Source organism: Primulina tabacum, chromosome 1 (genome assembly GCF_025594145.1).
Source record: "Primulina tabacum isolate GXHZ01 chromosome 1, ASM2559414v2, whole genome shotgun sequence".
In the NCBI taxonomy this organism is placed as follows: Eukaryota; Viridiplantae; Streptophyta; class Magnoliopsida; order Lamiales; family Gesneriaceae; genus Primulina; species Primulina tabacum.
Genome location: NC_134550.1, coordinates 2,017,593 through 2,045,449, shown reverse-complemented (window position 1 = coordinate 2,045,449; position 27,857 = coordinate 2,017,593). Strand labels below are relative to the sequence as shown.

The 27,857-nt window shown below is 32.3% G+C and overlaps 2 protein-coding genes and 2 long non-coding RNA genes across 6 annotated transcripts; 2 read left to right on the top strand and 2 right to left on the bottom strand.

Moving 5' to 3' along the window:
• The first annotated feature begins 5,689 nt into the window (after nucleotides 1-5,689).
• LOC142555237 (SUMO-conjugating enzyme SCE1-like) lies at nucleotides 5,690-8,700 on the top strand. Its single transcript, XM_075666038.1, has 5 exons — nucleotides 5,690-5,892; nucleotides 6,010-6,093; nucleotides 7,733-7,885; nucleotides 7,985-8,098; nucleotides 8,356-8,700. The coding sequence occupies exons 1-5, from the start codon at nucleotides 5,824-5,826 to the stop codon at nucleotides 8,416-8,418; spliced, it is 483 nt and encodes a 160-aa protein (XP_075522153.1). The 5' UTR covers nucleotides 5,690-5,823; the 3' UTR covers nucleotides 8,419-8,700.
• LOC142555300 (uncharacterized) lies at nucleotides 6,877-7,726 on the bottom strand. Its single transcript, XR_012822383.1, has 2 exons — nucleotides 7,127-7,726; nucleotides 6,877-7,096 (listed from the first exon to the last, which is right to left on the bottom strand). It is a non-coding gene; the product is annotated as an uncharacterized LOC142555300 (long non-coding RNA).
• Nucleotides 8,701-16,869: 8,169 nt separating the features above from the next.
• Nucleotides 16,870-17,800, top strand: LOC142515742 (ethylene-responsive transcription factor ERF011-like). The gene has a single exon (XM_075619816.1). The coding sequence runs from the start codon at nucleotides 17,153-17,155 to the stop codon at nucleotides 17,600-17,602; it is 450 nt and encodes a 149-aa protein (XP_075475931.1). The 5' UTR covers nucleotides 16,870-17,152; the 3' UTR covers nucleotides 17,603-17,800.
• A 5,098-nt stretch (nucleotides 17,801-22,898) lies between these two features.
• LOC142555140 (uncharacterized) lies at nucleotides 22,899-26,148 on the bottom strand. Of its 3 annotated transcripts, none has more exons than XR_012822352.1 (4): nucleotides 25,689-26,148; nucleotides 24,130-25,340; nucleotides 23,954-24,013; nucleotides 22,943-23,835 (listed from the first exon to the last, which is right to left on the bottom strand). It is a non-coding gene; the product is annotated as an uncharacterized LOC142555140 (long non-coding RNA). The 3 variants fall into 3 exon arrangements; XR_012822354.1 differs by having other exon boundaries at nucleotides 22,945-23,835; nucleotides 24,130-25,021; nucleotides 25,189-26,148; XR_012822348.1 differs by having other exon boundaries at nucleotides 22,899-23,835; nucleotides 24,130-26,148.
• Nucleotides 26,149-27,857: the final 1,709 nt, after the last annotated feature.

Sequence of the window (27,857 nt, the reverse complement as noted above, 5' to 3'; positions counted from 1 at the left end):
TTTAACATGTCACAAGATTAAAACCAAAACATGTCAATTTACAATTCTGAAATTGCAATTTTATCTTAGAAAACTAAAGTGAAATATAATGACTTTGGGAGGTCATGTATAAAAAAAATGACTTCATGAAATGAGATAATGGTGATTAGTTTTATTTTGGAAAAGGAGGAATAAAAATTAAAACAAAACAGCTCATTCATTCTCTTGTTAGAACTCTCGTAGTCTCCTACATTGTATAGTAATCTTCTCAATTCTTTTTGAGATTCAATGGAAGAAGAGAACACGTACGAGAAGTATCGACGCCATCGATTTTTGAAACCTTCAATTTCGAATTGGTTCAACGGCTTAAAATAGATATACATTGCATGGCATCGATCCTATATAAGCCCTTATCTTTTTGTGATATTGAGGACTCATCGTCCTTTCTTAAAAATAACTGGCAAATCTAAATTTGGGGTTTAGATGTCTAAGACGTGGGATCACTTACATGTGCTCGTTTTTAGGTCTCGACACCCATTTAATGCAGACCACTACTCCGTGTGCTTTCGAGTTGTGGCCATGGCAACCCTAAACTTCAATGCCTACTGGTTTTACTAATAAATGCTTAAACCCCTACATTTATCTTGGACAGTGTCAGTAAAAAGTTTTCTGCAAACTTAATTGCTTGCATGCATTTAAAGTTGTATTCCTTGTCGGTCGGTCTAACTCTAGGTCTAAAAAGAAAAAAAGTCAATAATCTCATTTGACAGGTAGTGGTAGTTAGTTCGTTTCTGAACGGAAATATTTATTCTTAATTTTAATTGATATATCTTATTGATTTATTTTTCTAATATTATCTTTACTTTGTTGATATGATATTTAATATTTAATTATAGTTTTGTCTTTTTAGATAATTATGTTAAGATTTTATTGTGATATGATTTCTTCCTTGAATTTAATTTCCTATTGATAAGATTATGTGGAATATTGGGTTTTACCTTTCTAGATATTATCTTTGTGATAAATATCTTCTAAATATAATATTTATGATAATGATTTACATGATATGGTATTATTGATTTGTTTCTAATAGAATTATTGTTTACCATATCTTATAGATTTCTTTATGGAAGATAAACTCTATGAGAGATGAAAGCTATACATAAGAGGTGATCAACGTGAGGTGATAGAGGGCGAATAGAGAGAAGAGTGTAGAGAGAGAGACGAAGAAAAATTCAAAGAGTTTTAGTGGAAGAGATTTTTCGTGGAAGAGTTTTTCGTGGAGATAGTTTTTCGTGAAGGTGATTTTCGTGGGAGTTTTTCGTGCTGCTTCTCCTCTCTCGGTTAATATTCACTCACGTGTGCACGTTCAGGAATTCAGAGAAAACTTATTCAAGAGACGTGCTGTGAAGAGCGTGATAGAGTGTTGCTCTGAATGTTGAGAACATCTGCGGACAACATCTGGGAAGAAGTTGGCCGAAGATTGCTTCTCGTGGATTTACCTTTTTGGATCACGTTTTTTGCTTTCTTGTTTTAGTTTTATTCTGGTTGTTTGTTTTAGAAAGCATTTGTTTTCTCAACTTGTTGAGGAAATTGATTTTTGTCATAATCACTAGTGTTAGGTTTTTGTGAACGATTGATTTTTCTAGTGATTAATTTTTGCCATAAGGCACCGCACAAGTATTTATACTTGTGCAAATTTAATCTAGTCCATTTAGTTATTGAAAGTGAATTTGTGTTGCAAAATATAATATTCCGCTGCATGTTGTCCGAGATGTTGTAACATCTGACACAACACTTAATTCTGATAAAACACAAATTTACTATTTTACATCGTATATTGATACTTTTATCATTTTGAGCATCTGTCGGACAAAATAATCCTAACAGTTTCTTCGTGACTAATCTTGTTTTTTCGGAGTAACGACCTGACATCAGATAAATTATATTTGATGTTTACATTATTAATGTTCTGTGAAATAATACCATTATAAAAATAAAATAAAAATGGAACAGAAAAAGTATTGATTTATTATATTAATACCAAAATTCGATGGTTTATTTGACAAAAAGCTAAAACATACCAGGTTACAAATTTTTTTTAGATTAAATATAATTTTATTGTTTGAAAAATTAATCCGAAATGGGAATTTGAGATAAAATTTTTGTTTAATTTTAAAAGATATCAGAATTTCATGATTAAGATATTTGGATTGGGAGAGGTAACAAAGATAATCAATCTCATTTAGGTTTCGTTGTCCATGGCATGAGAGAGATGTGGAAGTTGGCCACATTATTTGAAGGTGAAATATTAATATTTGGATTTCTTCTCTTTTTTTTTTATTTTTTTAAAAAAGAATAATGTTTGAATTTGTAAAATATTAATTACATTTAATGAGAAAATATGCAAGTCTTGTTATTTCTTACAATTTGGGCAGCGGTGGTGAGGGCCAATTTTCTGTACACATGTTAAGGAAAGTTAGGTTAAGTCCATGCTATCTAAGAGGGCACTTCCTCCACATGATTTGGATGGACAAGATTCACACACATATGTGATTTTTAAAAAAATAGTGGACCCCGTGTATGTTTGGCTAAATTTGGGCCCTTGATTCTATCATGTGGATAGTGCCCTTACATGTAGGATGGAATCAACCGGAAAGTTATGACATCTTAGTACCCTTTCACCATGTGGACAATGGAGTCCTATTTTGTCGGTACATATTATTTAACAGAGTAATAAGATTGGAATACTTTATTTGGATTATCCCTTCAGAGTTATTTGCTTCAAATTTTAAGATTATAAATGTTGGATAAATGAAGAGAAAAGAAGAGAAAGAGTGAGGAGTTGTAAAGGGAAGTGGGATGTCTTAATGTGACTTGTCCCACATTGAGAAATGAACTAAGTGAAGTTTCCCTAATAAGCTCCAAGTTGAGACAAGGGTTTAGAGACCCCAATGAGGCGCGTGTTGTCGCGTGGCTGCGCGCGCTACGCTGTTTCAGAAAAACATGCGCGTCCTTTGGCTTCAAAGAACATCTGTTCTTGGCTTCTTTTGCATCAAACAATGTGTTCTTTGGCTAGAATTGTGGCTCTTCAATGCATCCGGTCTGGAAAGACATGTCCTTTCATCACATCCAATGATCTCTTATAAATAGTCCTCACATTCATCACAATAAAGGTTTGAAAATTACATGTCATTTTGCTGCATTCATTGCTTCTTCTAATACTTGAAAGCTCCTGCATATTTTGTTCGCTGCATTCGAGATTTGTAGTGCTGCAAACTCTCGAATAGACGTCGTTGTATCTTGGGGACGATTGCCTGCAACGTATAGCACTTTATACGGGCAATTTTGTCTTGCGGAGAAAGGATCTTCCTTGCCTCGATTGCTCTTATTGTTGTTGTGGTTTGTTCGTGATTCAAGTTGCTGCGCTTTGCTCGTGTTTCAAGACATCCAACATATCCAGAGTAATATATCCATCAAACAACAAATACATTTAGTAATTGAAAGATAAAAAAACGTCGTAAATTTCACTCGTGGCGCGCATTTTGCACTTATAAACTTGAAAGTGTCTTTACTTTTCTGTGGAAGTTCATATATTATCGCGTCTAAGATTGGTTGGGAGTCACGTTCAAATTTTCTTATTTGCCTGCATTCTATATTGTCTAAAATTCTATTTTAGGGCCAGAACAGTCTCACAGGCCCGATTGCCCGGTCCTACGGTTGCCTGCAAAAACTTAATTTATCTTTAAAATTCTAGGGATAAATATCTTAAGATCTTTTTAAGTGATGATAAATGTGGAATGCTGATATTAAGTTACACTTTGTGAATGTGTAAAAATAGTTGGTCAAGAAGATCTCTCTCGCGTATGCACAAATGATGCAAATCAAGGATCCAAGTTTCACTGAAAAGACTTGAGTGAAAGCGTACGGATGCGACATGGATGCGTCGAATGTCAAAAAAATCAAGGCAAAACTGCCCGTCAAAGTTGACCTGGCTTTTGTTATTCCCTGAATTTTATTTTCGAAAATTCACTCTAGATCCTTCTAGATGTGAGCTTCCAACTGAGCAACTTTTGGCCTTTCGGATGTCCATCTCCACCAGTCTTATATTACTTTGTTTCTCTTATTCTCTCTGTCTCCTGCTTGTCTGCTCCAGCTCGTGACAAAAGTTAAGGTACTTATTCAATTTGTCGATATAGTACCTTTGTGCTATGTTATTACTGGTTGTCCAGTTGTATATTAGGAAACAATGGTTTAACTTGATCCTCGAATTATATACCGGAGAGGGCGAATCTTTTTCAAATGCATTGTTTTTCATATAGGCCTCATTTGCTTTACTGTTTTCGTTCATTTGTTCTTGTTCGATCTCCTCTATCTGTTACAACGTTACACTACTTTATTCATCTTTCAAAAGCTGCGATATTTACTTAATTACATGTGTATCTTTCATTTTCTGATTTTTTTTAAAATTTTCCATCATGAGTGCTTATACGATATTGCACCATAGTTGCGTCGGATAAGCGTTATATCATCGATACATCGGAAAAATGATTAAATTAGCAACAACAAAAAAACTATTTAAAGCTGAAATTTCACAATATAGATAATTAAAATTGGAAAGAGTCGAATACATGTTACCAAATTTACATTTTTTCCTTATTTAGATAAGAAACGAGATTGGATGAACATATATTTACTGAAGTTTTTAGATGTAAATCTACACTATGATATTAATATGTATTTAATTAAATCGAAAACATGAAAGTGCAAAGATTAAATATTATTATTATTTTAAAAATTGAGGGCTCTTTAATTTATGCAAGGCCATTTTATATCAACAATTTTCAACGTCAAGAAGAAATTGTGTTTTGGTGCGCAACTACGGATAGTGGATGCGGGGTTCTCGTTACAAAAAAAATTAGATGGAATATCTTTAACTCCAAAAATAAAATCAAATTGTTAAAAATAATCTAATCGTAATTTTTTTATTAATTCAATAACTATAATGAAGTTACCATTTTTTTATTGCAAAAAATTGTGTGAAACGGTCTCACGAATCGTATTTTGTGAGACAAATATCTTATTTGAGTCATCAATGAAAAAAATTATTTTTTATGTTAAGAGTATTACTTTTTACAGTAGGTCTCTTGTGAGATGGTTTCACGAATCTTTATTTGTAATACGGGTCAATACTACCGATATTCACAATAAAAAGTAATACCCTTAGCATAAAAAATAATAAGTTTTCATGGATGACCCAAATAAGAGATCCGTCTCACAAAATTCGACCCGTGAGACCGTCTCACACAAGTTTTTGTCTACTTTTTATTGTGAATATCGGTAGGGTTGACCCGTCTCACAAATAAAAATTCGTGAGACCGTCTCACAAGAGAACTACTCTCTGTTTATAACAACTGAAAAAACGCTTGTATTTCAATTATTATCAATAAATCTTTCTTTGAAAATATAATATTTTTGGATTTTCAAAGAATACAACAAATTTTAAAAAAACTGTTCAATTTTTAGAATAATTAACGAAATTCCTTTTTCACGCCAGAATTAAAGATCAAAAGTCGCGTTTCCTTTTCCACCTTTTCAGTTTTCCCCGAGAAGGTCCCCAGAAAAGATTCAAACTAATCCAACGCTTTCGGTCTTACTTTCTAATAGTCGCATGACGTTGCCAACCCTTATGCTGGATCAAATCTCAGCCGTCCGTTCTCAGATATATACATGAACCCCGAAGATCAAATCCAGTGCAAAAATCTATTCGCAATTTTCTCACTCTTTTTGTAGTCTGAAGGAATTTTGTTGAGATTGAAGAGTAATCTTCTGTTTTCGAGAACAATGTCTGGAGGAATCGCGCGAGGACGGCTCGCTGAAGAACGAAAAGCCTGGCGAAAAAATCATCCTCATGTTCGATTGTGACTTTTTTCGTATCTTGTTTTTTGTTTTTATTTTATTTTATTCATGTTCGTCGATTTGTTGTTTAATTCGGAACACTTTTTTGTGTCAAATGCCTTGGATTTCCAGGGTTTTGTGGCTAAACCGGAGATGCTGCCCGATGGTACAGTGAATTTGATGGTGTGGCACTGCACAATCCCTGGTAAGGCCGGGGTAAGTATTTTACGGTATCCTCCGATGTTATTTTGATCAGCATGTGATGCATTTCTTTGAACATTAGATATGTTTTCAGCATCCTTGGAGTTCTAGATTTAATGTCTAAATAACATATCTTTATACATGTACATGACTCATCAGAAGCGTGATTACATACGATGCTGGCACTTGCTAACTGTTGACTGGGTAGGTCTCTTGTGAGACGGTCTCACGAATCTTTATCCGTTAGACGAGTCAACCCTACCGATATTTAAAATAAAAAATAATACTCTTAGCATAAAAAATATAACTTTTTCATGGATGACCCAAATAAGAGATCCGTCTCACAAAATACGACCCGTGAGACCGTCTCACGCAATTTTTTGCCATGTTGATTATCATCTTCTCAAAACAATGATACCCAACTTTATCATCTGGTTGTCCCGTTTGGTTTCATAAGTTGTCCTGTGTTTCTGATTCGTTCTATAATTTGTCAAACTTGATCTTGGTATATGACTTTGCCTTTTAAATTTGTTTTTAGTCTTATTGTGCCGGAAATAGGAGAGCCCATGTGGTGCCGTCAGGCGTCAAGGGCTGTCATGACATCAAAAACGCCGACTCTGTCTAAACAAAATTAAAAACCCACAAAAAGCAAAGTTATAGGACTTAGACCTAACATTGACTAGTTAAACGACAAAAAACAGAAAACATGATAACCTAGAGGATTGATTTTCCCATATTATTATTTTGGTTAGCAGATTGTTTCTCTTTATTCTTCTAAACTCCTATGACTTCAGTTCGGGTAGGGCATTATGTGTTTCCTTGTGCTTTTTTGGTGGCAAACCATCTTTACGTGATGGCTTGGGAATATTTTTTTCTCTTTTCGCGCTCATCATATGATGAGGATGCAAGACATTGATTTTTTATGACCTTAGTTAGCTTAACGGTTTACTGGAATGAGCAACTTAACGGTCATGCAGTGCTCGTGTATCTTGATACCAATGGAAGATAAACAGTGTACCTTGTAATAGTAACACTTGGTTTGATTAACATAGTCGAACTGTTGAAGATATTAGTATGGTCATCTTATAGTGGTATGACTTCGTTCGATATGTTTATCTCAGTTATATGCATGTTTGTCTCAGTTACATGCTACTATAGCCAATTTTTATATTAACAAGCCAGATATCTAGATTTCTTTTTACATCCAAATATGGATGATAGTATATTGAATGAGAAAGTTCAATACATATAACCTTTTTGTTTTCGAGGAATGCGAAGTTCAATATTTATTTGATCAAAACCGACGAAGCATTACTTTCAGTTGTCCCTACGTGATTATGAGAAGTTCCATCTATCTTGAAGTATGCTTCAACTGCCCAAATTTTTTAGGGTAACATTTTGCCTGAGTTTGACTTGACAAAAGTGTATCACTAAAATCATTATGTGATAAATTAAGCCAGAGAAAAGAGGATATTCATTTTCTTGGCCACTCTTTAGGTTGAGATTGTTGAGTTCTAAGTGAAATTTCTGATTTGATGGAATGATGTTCGTAATTTCTTAGTTGATGGTTACTAGCAGTCACCATCTAGTCGTTAATTTGCTTGTCCCTAGCAGAATTGTTTCTTTGTGTGTTTAATTATAAAAAATCTTGCAGTCTGATTGGGAAGGAGGTTTTTACCCGCTTACGATGCACTTTAGTGAAGATTATCCGAGCAAGCCACCAAAGTGTAAATTTCCCCCAGGGTTTTTTCATCCTAATATATACCCGTCCGGAACCGTTTGCCTCTCAATCCTAAACGAGGATAGCGTATGTACAATTTTGTTGGTTTTAGCCTTGTGACAATTATTGGCTCACTGTTCACTTCATGTACTGCAAATCAGAACTGAACTTTTTTCTAATGGTTAGGGGTGGCGACCTGCCATCACGGTGAAGCAAATTTTGGTGGGCGTCCAGGATTTGCTGGATCAACCAAATCCATCTGATCCAGCACAGACTGATGGGTACCAACTGTTTATCCAGGTACTAGAGCTTCTCTGACACATTACCTATATTATACATGTTGCGTGCATAATACTTATTTTGAACATTTTTCGAAGTCGATAATCATCAGGAATGATGAAGTCCATTTGGAGCATATAAATATGCGAGAATCATAATTAGTTGAAAGGATAGGCAGGCTAACACTGGGAACGCTATTAGCTACTTATTATCTTCGAGTATATAGCGTTTCGAATTCGGTGTTGGCTAGGTTTTATTCACTCGCTATCTGCATGCAGGATGCTGTCGAGTACAAGGAGAGAGTTCGGCAGCAGGCCCAGCAGTATCCACCTCTTATTTAAATGAATACTTATTTTTTTCAAACCGTCAAAGCTTCTACAAAGCTGTTTCTCGTAAAGGTTCTTGAATCTACTGTGTCCGACATTGATTGCGAAGGAAAGTGTAGCACGGCGAGTCGGTTTAAACAGTGTTTGATGATATGAAAGATGGTGCTTTTGATGTTGTGTGCTGGTTTAATACTGTGTTTTTGGGCATAAATTGAAATTTGTGTGCTGTTTAATTCAGCTCCTACCCTTTTCACAATCTAATTCGTGCTGAATAATGTTCCTCAAATATTTAATCAGTACCATAAAAATGTATATTACTTGAATACGGGTTGAAGCAACTGATAAAAAACATACAATCTTCAAAGATAGAGCGAGCACCATAGCTTCAAAATTATGCTAAAAGCAAAGTAATTTGATGTGCTAAAGCAAAAAAAAAAATTGTATTTTCCAGAGATGGAAAAGAATTTAAAATTCAAAACAAATTTCTTTTTCATGAGTAAGGTATCTTATCCTTGGATTTTATTTTAGTACGAGAACCCATTAAATTTTTTAATCCGAAAACGAAATCACCTTTTAAATTACATCATCACTTCAAAGATCAGGTGATTCAATTTGATTTCAACTCCCTGATCTAATTATTAGTTTAACAACATATAATAGGAGCAAATTTTTTTAAAAGGCTCTACTACGTGTGTTTTCTTATAAATAATAATAGCCATCTCTCCTGTATTTCGGCTTAGGGGAATGCTATTTTATAAAAAAAACGCGCAATCGGACACGTTTCCTAAAATTTTCTCTATATATACAATAACATGACTTGATCAAATTAACTTCAATTTTGTAGCAAATCAAGTAAAATACAATCAATTTTTTCGAATTCATCTATCCAATCACAACCTTAATCATTATATATACGCAGACCTTATTTCCTTTTGATTTTTTTTATTGCATCTCTATTTTATGCATTGTATTTAAATTTAGTGCATGACCATTGATTTCTTCACCAACTATTGACTTTATCTGCATCGGAAGTTGTACGTGGGCGGCAACATGTCTCATTCTCAAACTTACTTCTACCCGAGGGTTCGGGTATGTGCAAGAAAATTGAACCTTTTTTTTTTTTTGCGGGAAGGTGGTGGGGAGGAAATTAAACATTAATGTACATTAAATTAAAATAATATTAAATTCTTTGAATCAAGACAATTAACATAAAAAACACGTTTTAATATTGTATTGGGATTTGCTAAATGACTTTATTAATGATTTTGATGTCCTTTTAATTTGGGTTCAAAAGTTGGGACTAAATCATTGAATTGAATCTGATCTTATTTAGAAAAGATTTGTTGATTCCCTGTAACTTTCTGCAACATGGGTACTGTTAAATACTACATATAACTGCCAACCACTGTTCTTGAAGATTCCCATATTTACAATCTTATATAACTTAAATTAATTTCATGGGGTTTTGCGGTGATACTTTCGATGGAGTATGAATTATCGCAAGGGCAGATCTAATGTCCTGCGGGAATTTTGTGCCATTTTTTGTAAAAAATAATTAATCCAATAATTTTTAAATGATCCAAGTATTAAAAATATTAACATACTATTGAGTGAATTAATGAAATTCTTAACAAATATGAACTTTTTTCGATTTGTATTGAATATTCGAGATATTAGTTTGTTTGATAAAATTTGGGTGTGATGTATTAATTAATGTTATTGTTAATTGCGTGTTGGGATTATTAATTAATTTTTACTCAATCTTTTTAATATTAAGTTGAATATTTTATAAGAATGTTCTTACATGTATTGGAAAGATAGGAATGAAGATGAAATAATGAGTATTGGACTAATTTGATTCAATAGTTTCTATTTGGGTATTTCTTAGTCAAATTGGACAATTATTTTGCATGAATTATTTCTTATCTATGATAAACTTTACAAAATATATTGGGATAATGACAAAAATTGAAACAAAATTTTGCCCACCAGATTAAAAGTTTCTGACTACGCTCATTAATTATTGGATCTCAAAATAAACGAGGATTCAAGATGTAACATACGCAGTGTGGTACAGAAACCGCATGTTTCGTTGGAGATAAAATAGCAAAATTGGTCCTATAACTTGGCTTGTTAGTTGTGATTTTGGAAATCTGATTAGTCGAATTTAAGTCTTATTTTGATAATTTTGTTTCTATCGATCGAGTCTAGGTGTTGATGTGATTCTTAATATTGTTTATGGGTGCTGATCATTGCCTGTTGTAGTTGGTAGGGGGAGTTCAACTACGGTTTAGTTCTGTTTTAGATAAAAATTCGAATCAAACCATATTATATCGGTTTTATTAAATTTTAAACAAAATAATACCATGAATTTTGATTTGGTTTGGTTTGAATAATTTAGTTTAAATTTTTGAGTATCATGATGAATTAGTACATGAGATATTGTAACTAAGAAAAAATAGCATCTGACATTTGATAGAATTTGAGTGAATAAATTATCAATATAATTGTATTGTTAGAAAGCACACTTATAATAGATTAAAAACTGAATATGGAAAACCACTGGAAATTGAATGTTGATGCATGTTTCAATCTTAACTCTCAATCATTCGGCATTGCAGGTATTGTTAGGGGGTCTAACGGGGAGGCCATCTTGGCTTTTGGTCGACAGATCAACCAACCACCGTCAGTACTTGGGGCAGAGCTTCTAGCCATCAAATATGGAATTCTAGAACTCAAGGAACAGAATCTCACTTCGGTAACCATAGAAACTGACTCCCTTCTCTCAAAGCAAGCAGTCGTTGGTGAGGAGGATTACCTAGATTACGAAGGAATATGGATTTCTGAAATCAAAGAGATGATAAAAAGCGTAGCAGTGGATAATCTTGTCCATGTTAGAAGATCGGCTAATGTAATTGCTAACGCGTTAGCTTCTTTTTCTTCTTCCTCTCCTATACCATTTACTTGGGTGAACGGTGAGTTTCCAACTTGGTTGACTAAGCTTGTAAACTAGTAAACATTTTTCTCCTTTGATTTGAATAAATTACAAGCTCTTGTCAAAAAAAAAAAAAAAAAACTGAAAATAAAATGAAATATTTCTATACCCAATCAGAATATATTTGTATTAGTACAAAACTAACTTATAACAGAATGCAAACTAAAAATCAAATGAAATATTTCTATACTCAAGAAAAATCACACCAAATTAACAAATTTTATCACATAATTTTTTATATTAATATAATTGGTTTGATTCAGTTTATTTTTATCCAATACTCGAACCAGACCATCTTTCGATTTGGTTGATTTTAAAATAAACCCAAACGATAATGGCAAAAACTTGTTTGAAACGGTCTCACGTGTCGTAGTTTGTGAGACGTATCTCTTATTTGGGTCATCCATGAAAAGTATTACTTTTTATGCTAAGAATATTACTAGGGTTGACCCATATCACATATAAAGATTCGTGAGACCATCTCACAAGAGACCTGTTCAACTATAATTGACTGAAAACTGATCCAAACAATGTGGTTTGACTTTGTTTAAACAATTTGAGAAGAAAAATTATCAGACTAAATTAAATTTGATTAGTTAGAAGATTGATCACGGTTAAAACTTCCAAAGACCAGTTTCAATATTTTCCTCTCATATAAATACCAAACTAAAATATACTAAATGCGTTGGAATAAAAGATGCGAGTGAATTTCATCTCAAATCCATTGTATTCATTTGGTTCAAAATTAGAATGAAGAATTTGAAATATCTTATTTTAGCCAATTTATGCTTCAATTTCAAATCCACTCCCAAAACCAATCTTTTCAAAGACAAGTATTTCAAATACATTCTTTTTACAAATCTAAATTCATTAGTCCAAACATAGTCAGGTCATTAACTACATACATTAGAGTGGATGTTCCCAATGCATTATTATTTCTTATTTTCGAGAAAATTAATTGTGAGTAGGATTATTTGTTTACAATTGTAAGTTCGAGACAAGAAATAATAAATGGAGTATATTATTCGAACATTGACTTTGCTACCTGTAATGCCTGAAGTAATATCACAAGTTGTTGATTTAGTAATATGAGATTACTAAATAATTAATGATTTTTAAAGAATGAAATATGACATATGTTGGTCATATGAAGTCCAAATTATTTGAAATTTGGATATAACGTAGAAAACTCAAAGATGTAGAAGTTGCATGTTTTGAGTTTTGAAAAATTTGATCGTTTGACGGGTCCAAAATGAAATACCGGTGTTAAAATGTTAAATATTATATATTATATTATATTATTTTATTTTATTTTATTTTGTTAATATAATATAATATAATATTTTTTTAAAAAAAAAAGGGAAAATTGAAAACGTGAGGCGCACCACAGAAGCAACAGAAAGCGAGGCTCACAGAGAAGAAAAAAAATAGTATACAGTTTTAAATTTTATTTTCGATCGTGCGACTTATCGGTTTATCCAATTGATGAATCGGCTTCAGTTCTGAAATCGTTGACACGAGGTCTTCGATTTGAGGTATAAATTTTATAGTTTTGGTGATGTTTGAAATTCGTAGATTTCTGAAATAAATCTGATAAATTGTTAAATCATACTGAAATTGAAGATTGTTGAATATTGTATGATTTTAACGAAATAGAGAAGATTATAGTGGTGTTATTTTGAATTATTCCTAATTTATTATAATTAGGGATTTTTAATCGTTGGGCTGAGATTGGAGAGTGGTTTGTCAGTTGTTATTAATTCTGATTATATATTCGGAGTCTATGAAGTATAGGCTACACGTTGATATAAAGTTTTCGTAAATTGACGGATGTTGTAAAATAGCCTATTATTTGAAGTTAATTAATTAGGGTGTATTTGATGGTAGTATTGTGAATTAAATACACCGGAATATTAAATTGTTGAACAATACGAATTTATAATCGAGTTTTATATTTTGTTGAATTAATTGTTGTTGGGCTATTTGATGTTATATATTGAGGCTGTTATAACTGTGTTGATACGGTGACAATGATCTGATAATTATTGTTGAATTATTTAGATACATCACAAGCCTCATGATCAAAGAGATAGCCAGATTGTATATATACTCGATTATCAGGTACGTGTTGACGTACGAGCATATGTTGTTATTGTTTAGTATTGATGAATACTATTGTGTTGAACGATGATAAATCACCGGAATTGGGTGATTTGGTATTATATTTGTTGTTGTTTGTTATTGTTGATATTGTTGACTATCGTTGTTGGGAGACGTCTCGTTGATGTTGTTACGTTGATGTTGTTCGTTCAACGATATTGTTGTCGCCGGTGTTGGGGTGCGACGTATCGTTGATGTTATTCGTTCGACGATATTGCTGTCGCCGGTGTTGGGGTGCGACGTATCGTCGATGTTGTTGTTCGTTCGACGATATTGCTGTCGCCGGAGTTGGGGTGCGACGTATCGTCGATGTTATTGTTGCAGTGTGATGTTGTTGAGGTTATTGATGGCTGATTGTCCAGAAACGGCAAAGGGGGTATTTCTGTTATCATTTCAGTTATATATTATGTTGTTAATATAACTGTTATGTATTGCGATGATGATTGTTGTATATTCTCACCCTTTGGGGGCTGTTTCTGTTGGACAGGTTACAGGACTATGCCATGAGACAGGATAGTGGTGAAGGACTACGTGTGTCTAGTCAAACAGTCCTGTAGTTGATAGTAGATAGAAACAGTATAGCTTATTGTCTTATTTGAGTTATGTGTGTATGTATTTATTATACTGTTTCTACTGCACTGACGTAGATAGTGTGGTGATTGCACTATTTTGTCGTATATGCATTATATTATTACGTCGTCGAAAAGAAAAATTTTATGCATATGACGTCACATATTTTATGATTACGTGGCGAGGTTTGGGGCGTCACATTTGGTGGTATCAGAGCATATGTTAGATGTCTGGGATGGTTAGGAGTTGGGTTTGTGATGAGGGAGTTGGATGACGATATTATCTGCGTGTGTCTGTGCATTTGACTTTTTATTGATGATTTCTCGATATGATTGATTGTTCTTTAGTTGCGTGTACTTTCGTGCGAAAGGTGTGATGATGATTACTGGATTGTAATTGTTAAAGGTTATGATTAACAATTTGATTTCCAGTGATGACAGCTAGAGAACAAGTACATCCACACGAGGAAACAGACGAGGTTGACAGTGGATTTGGACAGATAAATCCATTGCCACCTCCTCCTATGGGACAGGCACCTGCAGATCAGCCTTTATTGCCTGGTGAGTTGACTTTGGCACAGTTCAGCAGTTATCTTCCGCCGAGATTTGATAGTTCTGAGACTGGTGAGCGAGCCGAGGAGTGGATTGAGAGGATAGAGCAGATATTTGTGACCGCTCCGTGTGCTAGGTCTGCTTGGTTACGATTGGCTACATTTCAGCTTTCGAGGAATGTATTATTGTGGTGGCAGACGACTGAGGCCGGATAAAAAAGAAAACTGAAAAAATGTGCTGAAAATCACGATTTAATTAAAAAATCAAATGATTGTTCAAGGATAAAATTTGTAACAATTTAATATTCAACATTTAATCTTACTATTTGATTCCTTTAAGTCTAGATGTTGACTTTTAACACATACATGATTAATCAAAATTAAAATTGGCCATTGGTTCATGAATTGCGAGCCATAATTACTAAACATCGGCTTCCTGTTTTAACTGAGAGTGCTCCTTTGAAACTCTTGTTTCCTACAAAACAAAAATAAAATAAAAACCATTGTTTTCCATCGAACAATCCATACTATTCTCGTTTAAATTATAATTTCCCAAATCATTATAATGAATAATTTAATAATTGAGAAAAATAGATTTCTGATTTTGTAATTTATAGGTTTTTCAATTTTGATCATGTTTTCAGTTAATTTCCATTAAGTTGCATTTTTTCCCCTCATTTTTTAGTCATTTTTCATCGAAATGTTGATATGACATTAAACACGCCAGCAATGTCCGTAGTCAAGCCAATAATTTTCAGTAACACACCATCGTTTTCTGATGTCACATTATTATTCCAGTAAATGACTAAAACTGAGGGAAAATGCGAATTAGTGGACTTAGACCTTAAATCGACCTACAACAAAATAAAAAATAGAAAACATGCCAAAAATATAAATTTCTCTTTAATAATCTTCCTTAGTTGCTCTTTCAAGCTTATAGTGGACGAAGATTTTATACTAATGAACTTATTAAATGAAATGCATTTCAAATATTTCTTTGAAGTCATATAATAAGCAGGAATAACCAAATATAGTATTAATTGAAAAAATGCAAAAAAAAATAATAATCTAGATTTCGGTACATCTATGGTTGTAGTCCAGAACACAGTAATTCCTCTCTATTTCATAAAACAATTATCGTTCTATTTTATATTTTTATGTCATCATTTCACAATATCTCTTTATTTCATGGTACATTAATATACAAAATTTTTATTATATTTCTAGAGTACCTACAGTAATTTAAAGAAATTAAGAGCCTCAACAAATTAAAGCCACCCCATAATATCTAATATTCAATTATTATAATAAAAATAAAATATGGTAAGAAAAAAATGGATAATTAATTCCACACAATTTTACATGAACCATTCGTCAGTTAGTCCCACTGAGTCGGCAGACCAGTTTGGAGGACTTACTTCTGAATTTTGAACATGTCAACAGCATAAAAAAAAAAAGAAAAAAAAAGTAGCTATCACTTGAGATTAAATTAATTTTTTATTTTCATATTATTAATTATGTATATATTTAAAATTTACAAATCCCTTACAAGTCAATTGGTATTCCAATTTTATTGTAATAACTAAATCGTATGAAAGATATTTATATATAAATTTGTACATATATCCTGTGTGTGTGTAATAAACAAAATGCAAGTCCAAGTCAAGTCACAAGGGTATCTTTCAATTTGCCGACCACCGACCTAACCCCCCCTTCATCTAAATTCTTAACCAAAAAATTATAGAAAGTAAATAGTTTTTGATGTTCTGAGGATTAAGTATTTGATGATGAATTCTGTAGTATTACAAAAATTTTATTTCAAATGAAATTAATTTATCTTAATCATTAGATCCACTACTCATTTTATAAGTTTCAAGTTTTGACTTCCAATATTAGATTACAAAAAAATTAAAAAATTAAAAATGATTTCCCGAAAATTCTCTATCTGATCTTCAAGCCAAACATTAATAAATAATAAATAATTTTAGAATATTTCATTTGTAATTTAATATAAATACAAAAAATTAATTCACCTACTGAATTCCAATATCTGAAATCCTATCCATAAAATATAATGCTTGATTAACTACCATATAAAAAGAAAAGAAGAAGGGCTGACGTTGTAAAGATGCTTACACCGATACATACACATAGGCCCCAAGCAGTGTACTGTCTATATATATAGGAGGGGAGAGAGAGAGAGAGCGTAAATGATGGAAAGAGAAGAAGATTTGTGGCGGTGTCGGTGCATTTTGTAAGCTAGTTTTTGCTCATTAAACTTGCTTTTAAGGATAAACTAACGTGTCTGTACGCCCAGATGACAAGAACCTTGATCCTCAAGCCGCAGCCAACGCCAGATTTCACAGCTCTTCGCATGCCTCACGTTGCTATTTCTGTCTTTTCTTGAAGCCTTTCTCCTATTTAACCGGGACCCTGTACTACCAAGATATCAAGAAGAGGGTTTTCTTGCAGACATGGAGGGTGGCAGCGCGAGCAGGGCGGCGGGACGGAGGAGGAGCGACAAGCCATACAAGGGCATAAGGATGCGGAAGTGGGGCAAGTGGGTGGCGGAGATAAGGGAGCCCAACAAACGATCGAGGATTTGGCTAGGGTCTTACTGCTCCCCAGTGGCGGCGGCGAGGGCCTACGACACGGCTGTGTACTACCTCCGCGGGCCGACGGCTAAGATGAATTTCCCGGACGAGCTGTCAGCCGGGGGGCTGCAGGACCTCTCCGCCGAGTCCATAAGGAGGGTGGCGGCAGAGGTCGGTGCTAGGGTGGACGCGCTGCAGAGCGTCGGCAAGAGGGAACATGCAACGAATCAACAGCCGCTGAAGCCCTCTTTGTTCCAAGATGAGATCGATCTGAACAAGGAGCCGGAGCCAGAGCCAGAGCCTGAAGACACATCTGGTGAATATTGGTGAAGATCTGGAAAAATTCAAGATATATATCTATATATAGATTATGTAATCGTATATGTCTCTTCTTTAATTCTTCTTGTTGTTGTTGGTCTTAATTGATGTTAATTTGTAGTAGAGTTTTATCAGAGGGCGTGTGACGGTACAATTAACATGCACCTCGTAGTTTTAATTTGGATACAACAGTTTCCTTGAATATATAAATTCCCACAATGTTAGAAGTGGGTGATAATTATTGTTAATAATGTAATAATTAATGTTTTGAAAAGGGCATCGAGTGAAAAATATTATATTGCATGTGATGGCAGGTGTCGATGATGATTGGGGGAGTGGGGATCCGAGTGATGGAGGGGGGGCGGAGGAACAGCCATGGCCCTACCGATGCAAGCTCCAGTTGGGTGCAAGTGGATTTTTGGATTTGTTTCATGTTTCCTCAATATGAATCTTGTGTTAATCTCGATTGCATCTCTTCCGTTATTAGTTCGGTTTTATTCAACTAATTTTCAGTTTTTTTTTCTTTATTTTAGTTTTTCTTAGATCGGATATTTCAGCAATGTTTGTTTATAGTCACATTAGTTATTTTAAATGACGTTTTATGGCACCATAAAAAAATAAATAAGGTAAAAAAAAACTGTAAATTAATAGAGGAATGCCCTAAATTGAGATAGCCTGGTCAAATATGTGAAACATGTGAGTGAATGAATATATGGGAATTTTATACAAAAATATTCTACAACTTGATTTTAGTTTTGTTGTCGGTTCAAAATTTGGTTTTTACTATATGCTTGTTTTTTACTTTAAGTGTTAGTATGATATCAAACATATCAACAAGATCTACGGTCTTGATAGTAACACGTCACATTAGGAATAATACACGTCAGTATTCTAACAAAAAATGATTTCAGTGAAAAATAAATAAAAGAGCAAATAATATGACAAAAACTAAATTTAATTTAATTACTTAAAATGACAAAAAATGATGCCAATTTAGTTATTTTTCCAAATTGTAATTTCAAGATATCTCAGATGAATTTGTTTTTCCAAAAAATAATAATAATAAATATGTATTTAGAAACTAGGGTCTTGTTTTAAACTGGTTTCAACTTTATTATCATAAAATATTTTATCGCAGATTCAATTGAATAATGCCTAAATAAATTGACCTACCGCGGTGAACATTGTTTTATAAGATCTCAAGATGATTAAGCAGACCATATATATTAAGGCATAGTTTAGTACACATGATAGGGTAAACATGTGATATATAATATAAGGATAAGTTAATGATAAATAAGATGTAGGATATTATATTTAAGGTTTGGTATGATTTTAATAAGAGTGATTAAATTTATATATTAGATTGTAATGACAAAATTAACCTTATCATAATAAATTTTATAATTTCAAAGTTGTTGCTTGAGTTCATATTTTTTGCTTGCGTGATTTATTTATTTTTATCTAATTTTATATATTATATATTATGATAATCGAGCCATTGATTTTGTGAGCCAAGTCAAATATCAATTTTTAAATTTAATCGAGTGATACGAATAATTTTATTGATATTTATAAAAATTATTTATATAATTATCTCGAATTCATTTATATAGTTATCATATTATATAATATATAAAAATAAATAAAAATATTTATTTGATTTTAATTTCTACCTACTAGCACAGATTTATAAAAATCATTTATAAATTGAGGGCAATTAAATCATTTGTAGTGTATTTTATCATTAAATTAAAATTATCACACCTAATAGAAAGGACATTTTATCCTTCTAAAAAATTATTTATCAAGGGCCCATGATAATATATTGGGCTTTTTAAAAAGGTACCAAACATGGGATAAAGAGGATTATTTATCAATCTCTCCCTTATCCCATGTACCAAACTATGCCTAAGTATATATAGACGAGAACTTAGGAATATATTTCAAGTTAATATTTTTTATAATAGTATTTCGGTTCATGTTGATTGAAATCTTATAGTGTGCTATAAAATAAGTCACGCCAACTCCTTAGATTGTCTATATTTCTGTATGTATTTAGAATTTAAGATAGAGATCAATTTGGTGTAGTGTGATTAGCTACATCTCAATCGTCTGTCGGCATATTTTCGTTTCATTTAAATAATATAAATATATATATATATATATATTATTGTGTAAGTTTGCAACAGTAAATGAACTTTTAATGTCGAACTTCCAATATAAGGTAAGCTGATTAACTGGAGTGGCTTGGAAAATAATTAAGCCCATGCGTGATGCATCATCCTAAAGTGACATTTAGATGTTTGTATAATTTCTATTTTTCAAAATGTATACATATGTACATAAAAAGGGATGGATTCATGAAATTTGTTGAGGACAGCAAACCAGAAATCACACGCGCACATATACATATATATATATATATATATATATATATATATAAGGTCCGATTCCGGCAAACGTCACTAGTACAGACGCAGGGTTTTGAAATGGTCCTGAGCCTGAAATCACGAAGAAGACCGTTAGAAGGGGGCCAGGAGGGTGTCCTGGTGTAGCCCCTCCGACGCTCAAGTCAGTGACTGAGGATATTGAATTAATTATCATACGCTCAAACCTGATATTTATAGGAGAATACATGGCCTTCAATGACGTCTTCCATTTGGGCTAGAGATGAGCCAGGGGTAATGGGTCCATACATGGGGTATCAATGTATATGAACTTTCTTTTTGAAATTTTAAAATAGAACACATCGAGCATGTCACGACATATATAGGTGTGTATAGATAATAATAATTTATAAAGGAGGCAAACAAAAATTTGAATGATCAGAGGATGACATTTCAACATTCCTGTGATGACTAACGAAGCAAGACGTATTAAGAAATTTCTTGTTGGTGGTTTCAATTGAAAAATTATATATATATATACATATATATATATATATATACATGGAATACAAAATGTTAACTCATTCAATACACACGAAGATAAATGTCGACATCACATGTCACCGTTTATTAGTATATATAAATAGTCCATAAATATATATAATAAATGGCTCAGTTTTATGTATTAATTATCTTATTGCTATATAATCTATTGAAAACAACTTATCAATTCATAAAATTAAAAGAAATGAAGTCTCATTTGACAAGTCGCTTTCCAATCTCAGCTGGAAAAATATCATTGGGCACATAAATTAATAATAAGTTTTAAATTTGTGCGAACGGTTGAAAATAAATAAATCGTCATCTGATTAGAACTGATTAAAAAATCGATTAATAATTTTAAAAAAAACTATAAATTTTATGTAAAAAATCGATATATCATAAAAATAAGTAAACACAAAACAAAATCTTTTAAATATGTGTGCGGATAGTTGGAAAAAAGAATGTATGAATATCAAATTCTCAACATAAATCATTGTATAAGTTAAATGATTGGTAAGGTATTTCAATTTTTATACTATATCCACTCTCGTGTATTGTATTATACACATTAATATTTTAGTAATACATGTTGTCAAATTTTAATATTAGTATGTTATCTATTTTTTAAAAAGAAATTTTAGTTCTTTTTTTAATGTGGAGTTGATAATTTTAACATTCCGAAAAAAAAATACTAATTTTTGTTTAAAAAAAATGAAAAATACATTATTAATATAGAAATTTCTACCCTAATGCTTATGCTTAAAATGACATTGTTTTTCAAATCCAAATACATAGTTCCAAACACAATCTTATAAAGCTGCATTTGGATTGATTATGAGAAAGCATGGAGTTCTAAACCATTATTTAAATTCATCATGATTGTATTTAGACTAGAGGTGCAATCTAATCGAGTCGAGCCCTGAGTATCACACTATTAGAGCTCGACAAAATTCGAGTATTGATTTTCAAGCTCAAGCCCGACTTGATAATGTATCGAATTACTCGAGCTATATATATATATATAATACTCGAGCTCGACTCAATTATGGTCTCGAACTACTCGAGCTCAGTCAAATCGAGCTCGAGCTCAGTCAAATCGAGCTCGAGCTCAAGTTTTGACCGAGCTTGAGTCGAGCTACTCGCGAGCAACCATAATTTGGATACAAGAATTTGATTTGATGAGTGATCTAACTTGTAAATTTTAATGACACAAATATTAGGTATATTTACAGTCATTCATAATTGCTATTAAATGAAATGAGATGATCATATTCATTAAATTTAGTCAAATACCCACTTAGACCAATGTGCTAAATTAATAATTTAAGATAATAACTTAAGAGCCATGTGTACAATTATGATATCTTCAATATTATAAATTAATAATTTTCTAAACTTACAAAATAATTAGAAAATTTAATAAAATAAGATAATATTATTATCGGTTTTCCATGAAATTTAATTATATTGTTGTTCTATTTATACGATAAATTATATTTGATTAGTCAATACAAAAAATATTATTGAATTAATTAAAACAATTAATACAAATTACTTATTTTTATAAATACATATGTACAATGAATTTTTATTTATATTAATTCAAAGAATACGTCGCATACATTGATGTAACACAATGATTTTTTTTTTTATGTAATTCAATTTATGTTCGCTCAATAAAATAAAAAAAAAAACTCTTTAAAATAATAAATTATTAATTTATCGATTAATTAAAACATCTCTAAATTAATAAAATTTTATGACACTAACATTATTGATTTATAAAAAACTTAGTTTAGACAATTCACATAAATTAACAAAAATTCAGATCTATCTTCCTATAATAAATAAACAATAGATTTGAATTTCCACAAGTTAACAATGAAAATAAATTCAAAACCAAATTTTCAAATGACTTAATTCAATTGCAACTATATTATATTTGAATTATTTATTTATTTAAAATCCAAAAGCACCTTGCATGAATTCAATCTAAATAAATTCCAAATCGTAGCCCGTATCAAATGATCTAAAGATCACATTTGGACCGAAGAATTTGGATTTGAAGTAATGTTTGAAGTAGTGTTTGAGAGAAAGATTTGAAATATGATTTTGAAATATGAGTTTGAAATTCACAACGATGACTCAAAAAATAACTATTTAAAATTTGAAATATATTGTCAACTGAATTTGTCCAAATAAATCAATGAATTTGTTATCATAAATTTGAAATATTTAGCTTAAAATACATAAACCAAAATGCAACCTAGGAGGAGTATTATCTGAATTCTAGAATAAAATTCTCTCCCAATTGTAATTCATCTATCGAAATGCGACCTTTTATAACATTCCATACAAATTTAGACCACCGAAGTTGCAATATGAAAGCACAAATTTGAGCAATTAGAAATAAGGACAACGCTTCTGACAAACAATACTAAGATTTGGAAAGTAATGTGCCTCAACCTCAAATCATTCGCATTATAGATATATAGATCAATCAGTCATATTGGAAGAAAATATAACTCTCCAACCAATATTATTAATATTGATTCAATACTAAGTAAACCCAACAAAATAAGGCTAAACCTATACTAACGGCAAGCACACACACAGTGCTTAATGATGAAAAAATTATCCAAGAAAGCCAACACAAATTACCCCCTTCCAACAATGTGCAACTTTCACCATCCATAAAAGAAAATGGATAACTTACATTTGCCTCGCCTGATGTTCGTTCAAACTCGTGAAATCGGCAGTAGGTTTTTGGGAAAAGAATTAGCAAGGATATATTAAAAAAGGGAAATAAAATATATTTATTAAAAAAGAATCATTTTGAATTCAAATGCAAACATATTTGAACATAATGGAAGTTGTTGGACATAATTCACTCATACTAATATATATATATATATATACACACACACACATATCAACCACCGGCCAAATTATGGGAAATATACTAAAAAATAATAACAGTCTCTATCAAATGTAGTTGCACAAGGCTCAACTTTTAAAAAAACAAGTATTAAAAAAAAGTATATTATTATAATCACTCGTACTTAAGGGTTCAATATTTAAATGAACTCAACATTAATTAGCTACAACAATTATAGGAGTGATTTTTTGTTGGTTAGTTTAACTTGGAGCCTATCTTGCTTCCTCGAGTTCTATAGGTGCAGTTCTCAACACTTAATAAATGGGGAGAGAATTACCTCAAGTTTTTTGCATATGTCAAAGCTCATGTCTTTTCTTCATCTTGTTTAAATTGCAGAGCAGCTCTCACAACTTACCTAGAGTAATGATGCCAACCTCCAAAACAGCGACAATTAGCCAATCAGGAGAAGAGGAATTAAACTTTTCCTAAATAATAGTTTTAAAGTAAAAATATATAACATGCAAACAAAAAATATGACGTATTGGTGATTACCAGCTTCCCATCGCCATTGACGACAGAAAGGAGGCGCGGTATTTTGTCTGGAGAAGCAATCTGATTATAAATTCAAGATACATTAGTAACACTTTGGCATCTAGCCTTTAAATACGGAAAAAAGGAAAAAAAAACTTGAATGATACGATCAAAGAAATTATATACAAAGCGACAACCTTGAAGCATCCTCGAGATTGGTGGCTTCACGAACCACCATCGGAGCTGGTGTCATTAAATAACCGACCACTTTTCCGTTGGTTTTGCTAAGCAACTTTTGTAATTCATTGAATGTATGTCACGGATTTTCAGCATCAGAGACACGAGAATTTAACGGGAACCATTCTAAAAATAAATTTTTTTCAACATCCCGTGTGAGTATGTACATCACGTACGTACGGAATAAGGGGATATCAATAGCCAATCAGAGACAAGAACTTGATTGGGTGCCTTAAAAATATACTCACAAATGAAAAACTCGTTAGACATACTAACATGGAATCAAAATAAAGTTTTCTCCGCTTCTTCTTATCCTATTTATTCCCATGGATAGCATTAATTTATAACTTTTTGCAAACTCCTCTGCACCAGTACATACAAAAAAGATACATAAATTCAAGAAGCAAATTTATACATACTTTCCAAGTGCTGTCAACTTCAGGAAACATGTCTGTATCCGATCTTCCAGTAACAGATGGTAACGTGGGAAAATTCTTTATTGTTACAAACTGAATGCATGCGTATACAAGCAGTATTTCTAAAGTCTAAGGAACACATCAAGATATACTCACATAAAACAAAAGGAGAAAAATTTTAATGAGAAAAAATACTTAAAATTTTATAAAGTTCCACACATTCACTCTTTCCATAAAAGAAACTAACCAATAATTTCAAGTTGCAGTGCAAAAAGTCACAAAAAATGAGTTGGATGAGATGCATGCTGGAAAATATTCAAGGAAGATGAAAAATTGAAGCCATCTATTTGTAGAGCATGAAAGTTATAAATGAAGTATATCATTTACCTGAGACAGAGTCCAGCGCTAATAAATCGCAGTCCGACACAAGACCAACCTGGATAACAAACAGGCTCTGTCATGCCTCGTTATAATATTACATTTCTAAATTCATATATTACGACTTTTTCAAAGGTATACATGATAAAAATACCACAAACATGTAGAAAGAAACAAATTTGGGATAAAGAAGTGGGAGTGTTTCTCAATAGAAGCCAGCATTACACAATGAAGTGTTGCTGCTTTCCAGCACAGGGCAAAGTGCTAATCAGCTCTTTTACTGGCATATTTGTCACTGCATCAGTAAACTTATTGAGATCTTCTAATTAGATCATCTCTCCCTGCCTCCATGAAAATGGTCCATGACTCCATCTATTCTGATCAACATGGTTTTGAAACACACAAGTTAACAAGATTCGTATTCTTAGTTTGAGTTGCTCTACACATAATTCTAATTAAGTATATGGAGTTCGATACAAATTTTTCCAGTTTCCCTTTTCAATATAATCGTTCGATGATGAAACCATTTCTCCTCACTAAAACATAGGGCAAATACTAGAGCAAGACATAGTCCGGTATCATAAAGATCAAGAAATCCGATCATTATAACCTTATTCTAATATTATTTAATTTATCAAGCAGCAATTCAGTACTTGCCTAACCATATTTCAGTACCAAAGTAATTGATCATTCTTGCCTTGCTATGAACAGGTGAAGAGAAAAACCTTGATCGACAGTAGTGACGGGCTATACAACATGCAAATCTTCTCTCTTTGTCATGAAATCACCCAGAGTGAACACCCCATCTCTTGGCCGTACAAAATTAGTAAGAAAAATGAGAGACAGAATCAAAGTAACTTTCGTCAAGATTAAATGCAATGAAACGAGGGAACAAGGAAGCAAAAAAGGGAACAATTCTGGCAGTCAAAGTGGAGCCAGCGGCAGCAACAACGAGCCGATGTGAGCTGGAAATTTGGTTGGTCACCGAGACAAGATTCGTGGGAGGCAACAATTTCGGTCCAAGCGGGGATAATAGGTAAACGGAAGCAGGCGGTGGCAGGCGGGGCTGAGAGAAGAGAGGGGGAGAATCCCCCGCCGGCAAGGCTGACATCATTTTGGTAATTCGTGTGAACACGGAGGCCGCTGGAGCAGTGGGATCCTGAAACGACAACAATTAAAAAATATCTTCGCTCCGAATTTAGATTAATTGGGCCTAATCAGAACATTTTAGGCTCAATGAAGGCCCATCTTGAAAGTGGGGAACGAGAAAGTTGGCTCTGGCCCTTAAAGCCTTATTGTAACAAAAGGCCCAATTTAGTTGTGTTATTCAAGGAAGGCCATGTCTTGGCCTAGTTTCTCTTCTACATTATTTCTTTTTTCGTTTTTCATAATAGCACATCGCGGGTTATCATTTATTTAAAAATAAAAATATGATTCTAAAAAAATAAAAAGATGTGAGATATACAAATAATATATATATATTATTTGAAACTGCCTCCGTAAGAAAAATCAAAGAAGGAATATGGATGATGCATGTGCAAGAAATCCCAAGCGATAAAAATCCAAAGGTTTTTGCACATTATGTACTTACGTTGGATTCTATTGTGGTCCTTTCATACTTTTCTGCTTTCACTTTTAATAATTTATAGAATCGAATAGAAAAACGAACTCTTTTTTTTATTAAAAAAAAAACGAATAATGGCCAGGTAAATATTCAAAATATATACTTTCGCAAAGTCGAGGAGTTAGTTAACTGTCTTTCTTGTATTTATATATATAAAATAAATATAGGAAAAAAAAATCCTGAATCTTGGATTAAGTATCAAAGTACGATCTACATAGAAAGAAAGTGCCCACTCATGGGTGATTTGTGCGTGAAAATGGTGGTGTTGGGATTCAAAAATGGTAAGTATGCTTTCGAGGTTTTTGGGACCATGTACTATTTTGATGGACCACTATATCATGTGTGTATGTATGTATTGGCCATCAGATACACTTATTTTAGTATTCGTTTCGGTTTGGATCTTTTTTTTTCGATTTTAGTCATTTTTGTATGGTATTAATGTGTCTAATCGTCTTGTCACATAAGCTTTTCTTGCTTATCATATAATAACAATTAAGCTAAACAAATTATGTACTTTCAAATTAACAATCTTTATACGTAAAATACGTATTTTAGAAGTTTGCATAACACTAAACCACGTCATAACTCATAAGTTTTACTACACATCATATTCTATCTATTTTTTTAGATTGTATACGATCGATTGAGTCTCGCATTTTTAATTTTCCTTTTTTCTATAGTCTTTGACTTCAGAATCTAAAAACTTTTCGCCAAAAAAATTTTCTACATGTTTGAATTTTCAAGATATTATAGCTCGAGAAATGAAAAACGGGGATCATCCAACGTCCTATTGTACACTTGACATCTTTGTAATTTCCCTTAATTAATCAATTTCTTGATATTCATGTTCCGACAATTTGTAAATGCACCACCATAATTATAATGTAAAGTTCATAAATTATATGACGTGAAACAATTATATGCATGGCAACCCATTTTTGCATGTAAAGCAAGATGTTGGAGATACCTAGAGTGGAATTATAACGTTACTATCGAAATTATTATCGACTAGAAAATATTTGCGACAATTTTATTAAAATTCAGTTACACATCTAATCCCATTGGCCCTTTTAGATATTTTATCTTCTGTATATAATGCATAGCTCCCCATTTGTTTTTGTTTCGGAAAAAGTTGAAAATTAATATTCCCGGTGAGTTATTATTATTACTATACAGTTGGGATTAAAAATCTATAATTTTCAGAAACATCAAAGTTTCATTTATTTATTGTTTTTATAACTCAAATATAATAGTTAACTTGAGCTTCACA